We start from the raw sequence: 9440 nt of genomic DNA on the forward strand, positions 1-9440 counted from the left end.
CACGTCAGACTGAGATCTGGACAATCTCAAAATCACCAATATGACTTAGATAATTGCATAATCAACTACGCCGTTTGGGAAATTACCATATTTCAAAAGGCTTCTTAAATTTCAGCATTACAAAAATATCTTGCACATAATTTTCTTAAATAATATATATATATATATATATATATAAGTAAAAAAATCAAAAGGGCCCTTAATTATTGCTTTTATTTACTTATAAAAAGTTAAAACAACATCCTAATATGTTTTCCATCCAAAAACAACAATCGATCATTTTAATATGATCAAAATTATTTTAAAATAATCGTAATACCCATTAATCAAACTTATTGATCATGTTAATCAAAGTACTTTCTTTCCGATTTACCATGTCGGTGGAAAATTTTTGTAAGACCGAGTCGATCATCTTTAAAGATAGTCAATGAAATTAATTGAGATTTATTTTTTTTTTATAAATAATTTTTTAATATAAAAATACTCTCCATCTAATATTTTTTACTAGATTAAATTAAAAAGAAAAATAGTTTTTAAATATATTGTAATAGTTATTCCCGTTGGAATAAGATATTTTCAACGATGAAAAATATGATATATATATTTTTTATTTTTTTGAAAAAAAAAGGCTGCTGAGTTCTGTCGAAGATAGTTCGTTGGTTTATCATATTCACATCATTTTAGCCGTCGAACGAGCCGAGGAGTCCGGAAATTTGACCATTTCCTTCGAATCAACCGGCGGAGGAAGGCAGAGGCCTCCCTACTTCATGGCCGCCGACTCCCCATCCCTTACCATTCTCACTCCCCCGCCGCAATCGACCTTCTCGTGGTGTGATGGCGTCGGACGAGGTGGAGGCGCAGACAGCCGCCACAGAGGACTGCAACCTGCGGCGGCGGCAAAAAAGCGAAAAGGACGGCGCAGAGCAAGAGGCGGAAGATCCGTCGGTGGAGCGAACGTTCGAGGGGCAGCGCGTGCCGCCCTGGCGCGAGCAGCTGACGGCGCGCGCGCTGATCGTGAGTTTCATCCTCTCCGTCATGTTCAGCGTCATCGTGATGAAGCTGAACCTGACCACGGGTATCATCCCCTCGCTCAATGTCGCCGCCGGCCTCCTCGGCTTCTTCTTCGTCAAGCTTTGGACCAAGGCGCTCGAGCACACCGGTCTCCTCCGCACGCCCTTCACGAGGCAGGAGAACACCGTCATCCAGACCTGCGTCGTCGCCGCCTACGGCCTCGCGTTCAGCGGTACGCCATTTCAGAACCCTAAAATTCGCCGCTTTCTCGCATTCCCCTCTTCTGCTTTTTTCTTCATTTCCGATTTTGTTTTACTTCTCGTCCTCTAGGGATTTGCATTATAGAAACCTATGCTTACGCTTACATCTTGATTCAACCATAAAATTGATGAGTTCGAGTCACGTAAATAATGTTTTATAAGATAGGATAAGATTGCATATCTATTACCTCAACGATCCCCTAGAATTGATCCCACGAATATGAAAAAAAGTTCATATAGGTACACAGACATTTAAGTGCATGATGTTATGCCCTAAGGGCGATCTTAAAACTTATATTGATGGAAATTTAGTGCACTAAACTATAATCTTCCTTCTCTTTACCTTCCATTCAGTTATGACAAAAGAATATTATGCACCAACGGTGAAATTGATGAGTTCGAGTCACGTAAATAACTTACTTTTTATACGATAGGATAAGATTGCATATAATAGATTCTTTTTTTTTAAAAAAAAAGATAGATATGCTACTTCAACAGCCTCTTAGAACCGGTTCAACAAATATGGAGGGAGATTCATGTAGGTACATAGACGTTAGGCACATGTGGGATCGATCCCAAGTCATTACCTCTTGGAATCGACCCCTGACTATTACGTTATCAATGCGTCCACCGTTTGTGCTACGCCCTGGGGGCGAATATATCATTCTTAAAACTTATATTGATGGGAGTTTAGTGCACTAAACTATATTCTGCCTTCTCTTTACCTTCCATTGAAGTTATTACAAAAGAATATTATACACCATAATTCATTGATTAGTAGTTAGTGCATCGAGTACATCTTATGACATTTTTTCTCTAAGTAGAAGCGAGTTTGATAATGTAGCTTAAAGGGAATTACTTGAAAGTTGTCGATGATGGTGAGCTATCGTTGCTTTGTTCTCTTGAATGATGGAAGGATATATTGTTGTAAATGATCGTCTTAACAATTATTATGGAAGGATATATTGTTGCAAACTATCCTACTCACTTTCTTCAACTCTTTAACCAAACTCATGGCTGGCTAGTGGAAAAATTATTGAACACTTTTATAGAAAGAAAGAGTAATTTGAATTCTCTTTTGGGATCCTATCGTAAACACACCAAGAGGTCTACGTATTAACTTGTAATCTTGATTGATGTAGCTTTAGAAATTGTTAGTGTGTTTAACTATCTCTAATTGTGATATCTTTTTCAACATTGTAATCGAAATAAGTAATTAACTTGCTGCCTTTATAACTTGATTGCAATGTCGTCGACAGGTGGTTTCGGAAGTTATCTTTTCGGCATGAGCGCAAAAATTGCTGCCCAGGCAACAGAACAAAATGATGCTCAGAATATAAAGGACCCCAGCTTAGGATGGATGATCGGATTCATGTTCGTCGTTAGCTTTCTCGGATTGTTCTCCGTCGTGGCCCTCAGAAAGGTCAATCCATTTCACTAACGTACTCTTTAAGATAAAAAAAAGTCGATTCGTAATCATGCTTGCTTAACTAACTATACATGTTTCAGATAATGATCATCGACTACAAGTTGATCTATCCGAGTGGTACTGCTACTGCTTACCTTATCAATGGCTTCCATACATCGCAGGGCGAAAAGCTTGCCAAGTAACAACAATCTTATGAATTTTTAGTCTTCTCATTTTCGAATCGAGAAGAGAATGGAATGTCAAAGAACCTGTCTTTGTGTTTTTCAGGAGGCAAGTATGGATGCTAGGCAAATGCTTTATCGGAAGCTTTTTGTGGGGGTTCTTCCAGTGGTTTTATACTGCTGGCGATGATTGTGGTTTTACAGCATTCCCTTCACTCGGTCTTAAAGCCTACGAGAACAGGTAGGCTTGATATCTTGAACAACATAACCTGTCACATGTATATATAAACGTCATCCCCGGAGCACAATTGAGTTGGTTACGATCAATGGAGGAGCCAACCTAAGTGATTTACCTTGGTTGATTTCAAACTGTAGGCTATGTGGATGCAATATCTGAGCTACCATCTTCATTCTTTTATTTTATTTTTACTTTTAACTGTAAATTCAATCAAGTTTTTTTTTCCTTCTCTTGTCCGGGATATAGCCCGGGTAATTCAAAAGGTGGCTCCATCTTTCCACGGAACAGACTTGTTGAAGTGGACAAGGGTCAAAATCCGTTGTGACTAATTACAACTTTTTAATTAACCTTCTCATATATAGTTGTGGAGCTGATTGTGTGGAGCCATATAATTGTGGAGCTGATTGTGTAGAGCCGTTGGAGTGATGGATTCCACCTTTTACTGAAGTATATATAACATCAGTTCGATAATATTTCAGGTTTTACTTCGACTTCTCTGCTACTTATGTCGGAGTGGGAATGATCTGCCCCTATTTGGTCAACGTGTCTGTCCTCCTCGGCGGCATCCTCTCATGGGGAATCATGTGGCCGCTTATAGATCGACAGAAAGGTCACTGGTACCCGGCTGATCTCCCTCACAGCAGCTTTCATGGTTTGAATGGCTACAAAGTAATTATTTAACACTCAACCATGCATTTCTCTGAATCTCATACTTTTTCATGCTCACTCACTCTTGCATCCTCTTCTTTCTATATATATATATATGTTCATCGATCGATCAGGTTTTCATAGGCATAGCCATGATTCTCGGCGACGGCCTCTACAACTTCCTCAAGGTCCTATGTCGAACGCTCTCCACCTTCATCGTCGCTGCACGCAAGGGTTCTTCTTCTTCTTCTTCCAACACTCTTCCTGCTGCTGTCGCATCATACGACGACGAAAAGCGAGCCGAAGTCTTCCTCAAGGATCAGATTCCACTATGGGTTGCATACGTAGGCTACGTGGTGATCGCTGCAGTCTCCATCGTCGCTCTCCCTCACATCTTCCCTCCCCTCAAGTGGCACTTCATCTTGGTCGCCTACGTCTTCGCCCCTGTTCTAGCATTCTGCAACGCCTACGGCTGCGGCCTCACCGACTGGTCCTTGGCTTCCACTTACGGGAAGCTCGCCATCTTCGTCGTCGGCGCTTGGGCTGGCTCTGCCCACGGCGGCGTCCTCGCAGGACTCGCCGCTTGCGGCGTCATGATGAGCATCGTCTCGACCGCCTCCGATCTGATGCAGGACTTCAAGACCGGGTACCTCACTCTGGCGTCGCCGAGATCGATGTTCGTGAGTCAGGTGATCGGCACCTCGATGGGGTGCGTGATCGGCCCCTGCGTTTTCTGGCTCTTCCTCAAGGCGTTCGAAGACATCGGCACGTCGGAGAGTCAGTACCCGGCGCCCTACGCCATCATCTACCGGAACATGGCGATTCTCGGCGTGGATGGCTTCGGTTCGCTGCCTAAGCACTGCCTCACCCTCTGCTATGTTTTCTTTGCTCTCGCGATCATCGTCAACTTGATGAGAGATGTCTCCGGCGAGAAGATCAGTAGGTACATACCGATCCCGATGGCGATGGCTATTCCGTTCTACATCGGATCGTACTTCGCCGTCGACATGTTTATTGGGAGTGCGATACTGTTTGTATGGGAGAGGGTGGGGAGCAAGGCGGAGGCAGATCGCTTTGCTCCGGCGGTGGCGTCTGGTTTGATTTGTGGCGACGGAATATGGAGCCTGCCGCAAGCGGTGCTCGCGCTCGCTCAGGTGAAGCCGCCGATCTGCATGAAGTTTCTGTCGAGGAAGATGAATGACAAGGTCGACAATTTCATTTCTTCGCTTTCGTAGATAATTAAGATGAACAATTGAATATAGTTTCATTAATAAATCTGCATGATATTTTATTGTCTTCGCCCTTTCCTTAGTCACGCCAGATGATGATGGTTTCTTTTTCGACTCTGGATCAGTGTGTTAGCAGGGCCTACTTGTTCGACTTCCCGACTGAAGAGATGCTTTATCTTCTACCCCTAGGTTCAAGGTTATACGTACGTACTCAGGGTTAGAGGTGTACTTGAATTGAGCCGAACTGAATAGTAAGAGGCTTGAGCTCGAACTTGACTTGAGTTCAATTCAAGCATTAATTCTTAAACTCGAGTTCAATTCGTAATGAAATTAAATAGTTCATGAACAACTCAAGTTCGATTTGAAAATAATTCGTTTAAAAGTTAAACGAATTTAGTTCAAACTCAATTTGAAAATGATTTATAAAAAAATTAAACGAATTTAGTTCGAACTCGACTCGTTAATATAAAATATTTATATATATATATATATATATATATATATATATATATATATATATATATATATATATATATATATAAACGAGCCTCTTAACGAATACTTTCGCGAGCCTCTAAATGAATATGTTCACGAGCTCACGAATCAAATATTGTTAAACTCGAGCTCGGCTCGATAATGTTTTCGATTTGAAAATCATGCTTAAGTTCAAACTTGTCTCATTAACTTAATCGAACAAACTCAAATAATTTTTTTTCGAACCGAGATCCGAAGAACACGTGAGCGGCTTGACTCATTTACATTCCTACTCACGGTCGAATTAAGATCGATTGTTAATTCATTTCTAAATTTTCTAGCAACTCATTGCAAATCTAAGTTCCCACATCTCCCTACTGCTTACGATAGAGCAGAGCAATTGATAGAACTAACTTTCTTACTACTTAATTTATTTTAATTAAATGATCAATTAAATAGAATAATTAACTCTTAATTATCATCTTCAAGAGCAATTATATATTCTTAATACTGCTTTAGGTACATAAGTATATATTCTCGACATTTAACATGTAAAACTAATCACTACTTCAAAAGGGGTGATGATTTCCAAAAAAATACTATTGGTAGGTATAACACAACCCTTTCAAGGATTCAATAAATAAGCAGTAAAACTCCTCGAGATACACTGGGAAGATATGAATGACATAAATAGAAACTGAAGTAAATTCCCAACAAGGATATTTATTCAGCGTGATTATTTTCTAAAAAGTTCAACTGTGAGTGAGATCACTTTGTATTTGTTGAATTTATTTGATGATTGATGAAAAATTTTCATAGGACAAATTAGATATAAAGATTTTTAAAAATAAATAAATAAATAAGCATCTTATGAGATGATAATTGTATTAGGATCGTGATTGTGTTAGAGGGGTGGAGAATGAATTGACGCTCGCTTTACATTTACTTTTTAGTGTGTCTATAACGGTTAGCATGTAACTAAAAATGTAAACACTAAATTAAAATACAAAACATAGCAAACAAAATAATATAATGTGGTTCAATAATTTTCAAATATTTTACTAGTCTGTTTATGATCCATTGGTTGATCACCCTATGTTTTCTTCTTCATGGATGACAGAAAAGTTTCATACAACACCAATTCTTAATTAATTATAGTAATCCAAAGAGAAAAATCAAATGCAAAAAAAAATAAAAAACAAAAAAATGGCAATGATAAAAAAAATGATTGCAATAACAAAAGTAAAGATAGATAAAGAAGCAATCCTAATAAGCCCCCTCCTTAACGACCCTGTCGCATGTAAACACTTTTCTTTTTTTTTTCTTTTTGATAATCTAGATATACGAGCTGTTTCATCTCGCAAAGGAAAATATCTAATAATATATTATAATTGAGATTCGAATCGTGAATACTTAATTAATCTATTAAATGTTTTACCATTGAATCATGTCAAAAAATTATTAGAACTATCAAATGAATCAACCTATGTCAGAGCGAACCAAACCGTCAGAAACTCATCATATGGAAGAGCAAGATGATCTACCAATTTGACAAGTTGAGAAATCTCCAATCCGTTCTAACCCAAGACAGACTGTGAGTTAGCAGGTAAATCCATAAGTCTGTCAAAAAATAAAAAAATTATTAAAAATATTAAATTTGATTACAATTTAAACGGATCAAGTTGAAAATTTTAAATTTAAATTGTGATTTAGATAGATCAAATCCACTAATCTATTGAATTTCTATTTTAATTTTAAATTTTAAAAAAATAAATTTTTTTAAATCTGTGAGCTGATCGAAATCCGCCACGAGCCAATCCATGCAGATTGCAGGCTTAGATGGATTGATCCATCTGAACTCACCTTAAAATGAGTTGATACAATTTCAATCCAACCCATTTAAATTGTTTAATTGAGCGAGTCAATCTGACATATACAATCTAAATTGACAACTCTAAAAACTATTTAAAAAGAGAAAAAAAATTGAATCCGATACTAAAATGTATAATTAAAATACGTTGGAAGAGAAACTAAGCGATATGTAATATACACACAAAAAGCTCGCAAAGATTATTTGGTTCAAAATGAAATAGAAGAACTTGTTGAGAGACTGTCATGAGCAAGAAACCTCAAGGTACTATTTATATATAATTTCATACCATTAGGAAGTTTACCAGGTTGACTAAATTTAAAAAATTAAATATTCAATTTCAAATCTATTTAATTTGGAAAAATTTGTCATTTTTATTATCATAGTTGTTTTAAAGTCATCGTTTACTATTTAGGTAAAAAAAATCTTTTAAAAGAAAAAGAGAAATACTTTTGAGATGTTGAGTTAATTTTTTAGACAAAATAACTAAGAGAAAAATAGTTTAATAGTGTTAAAATGATGAGGATCATACACAAGCTCCAAGAAACTCATATTTATCATTAATTTTCCATTATTAGTTTAAGATCATCTAGATATTTTTTACAACAAAGTTGTGATTGTCCAAAATTTTTTTTGATGATATTAGTAGGCCTTTTTAAAAACCTAAACTATGCCATTGCTATACTCTTTGAATTCATAGAAAATCATATATGCTTTTACTTTTTGTGTTGTGTATCAAAGTGATTTTGATATCATTGCTTTTGTAAAAACATAAATGACATAACAATTATAATCCTTGAACTTTAAGAAACTCATTTCTTTTTTACTTGCAAAAACAACCTACAAATCTACTAAAGAAATTGAGATTATATTTGTAATTTTCTTAATAGATACTCTTCAGTAAAGGTGAAATCTATCATCCAGCGGACCTACCCGGTCGATTTTACGATAGAGGTAAATCAAAAAACTATAATTAATTACTACGAGGGAGAACATTATCTTGACTTCCATTCATTCGACGTATAAGCAATGTGGGCCATCAAATGAATGCATAAAGAAAGAACCGCATGACAAAACAGAACAAGGAGAATATCCATAATTTGTACTAATAATCATACATGGATGGCTCGCAACTAAACGATCTGATGATATTTGAGTATACTTCTATATCGAAATCTTGTGTTATTCACAAAATAATATTTTAAATGTATAAAATTATATCTATTTTATACCCAAATCTTCATGTCTTGTTTGAGCAGTGGATAATTAACACTCGTAATATAATGACTAAGTATAATTATCCAGTGTAAATATAATTACATGTTGATTTGATTTTGAAAGATATAATCAGTGTTCTAAATGGCAATTGAGACAACCACTTGGACAAAAGACGAATCTCAACTACACTGCAGTTGTGAGATGCAATGGTTCAGATGGAACTTAGGTTTAAGAAAAACCCTATAACGCCTCCTTCTGCCTCGAACCACCATCTTTGTTGCTGTCCATCATCACTATCATCACCATCGCTGCTGCCTTAGATTAGGCTCGAACGACACATCCGGACTCATCATCAAGCTCGAGTAGCGCACTCATTGCCGAGCCAAGACAATGGATTCAAACTCGTTGCCAAGCCGAGACGACAAGTCCGAACTCGTTGCTAGCCTTAGGCAACACATCTAGACACATGCCCGAGTTTGTCAACGCATCTAAAGCTAAAGAGATGCCGTCAAAACGTAGAACACATCCAACGGAGAGTTTTTTTTTTTTTTTGAACTTAGAATTTAATCAAAATTTTATATTAGTAATTTTAATCAAATTAAAATAATTTAAATAAACTTAATTAAAACTTAATAAAATTATCCTATTAATTTAATATATATAATTATTTATTTTTATTTTTAAAAAATTAAATTAACTTTTTTATTTTTAAATTAATATATTTAAACCTAATAAAATTATTCTATTATATATATAGTAAAAATAAACCAACAACCACCTAAGCGATCACCAATTGCCCCCACCACTGTCCTACCACCATTTATAACACTAGATATAACTTTGACTTATTTTTAATTTGTCAAATGTGTATTTTTTATATAGTAACATTATTTACATTTCAA

General features: G+C 36.3%; 1 protein-coding gene across 2 annotated transcripts; it reads left to right on the forward strand.

Annotated features, from left to right (window-relative positions):
• Window positions 1-785: 785 nt before the first annotated feature.
• LOC141830145 (putative metal-nicotianamine transporter YSL12) lies at window positions 786-4982 on the forward strand. Of its 2 annotated transcripts, none has more exons than XM_074717632.1 (6): window positions 786-1243; window positions 2531-2694; window positions 2781-2878; window positions 2968-3102; window positions 3579-3768; window positions 3936-4982. In XM_074717632.1, exons 1-6 carry the CDS (start codon window positions 835-837, stop codon window positions 4980-4982), a joined length of 2043 nt encoding a protein of 680 aa, XP_074573733.1. In that variant the 5' UTR covers window positions 786-834. The 2 variants fall into 2 exon arrangements, with proteins under 2 accessions (XP_074573733.1, XP_074573741.1); XM_074717640.1 differs by having other exon boundaries at window positions 820-1243; window positions 3882-4982.
• Window positions 4983-9440: the final 4458 nt, after the last annotated feature.

This window comes from Curcuma longa, chromosome 1, assembly GCF_044706935.1.
Source record: "Curcuma longa cultivar G26 ecotype Majalengka, Jawa Barat chromosome 1, ITB_CL_G26_1.1, whole genome shotgun sequence".
NCBI classification, from domain to species: Eukaryota; Viridiplantae; Streptophyta; class Magnoliopsida; order Zingiberales; family Zingiberaceae; genus Curcuma; species Curcuma longa.

Bases quoted from the DNA above. Each gene is read 5' to 3' on its own strand.
- LOC141830145 (XM_074717640.1), top strand. From the start codon at position 835: ATGGCGTCGGACGAGGTGGAGGCGCAGACAGCCGCCACAGAGGACTGC. The intron at 1,244-2,530 runs GTACGCCATTTC...TGTCGTCGACAG, and splicing joins CTACGGCCTCGCGTTCAGCG to GTGGTTTCGGAAGTTATCTT. The intron at 2,879-2,967 runs GTAACAACAATC...TGTGTTTTTCAG, and splicing joins CAGGGCGAAAAGCTTGCCAA to GAGGCAAGTATGGATGCTAG.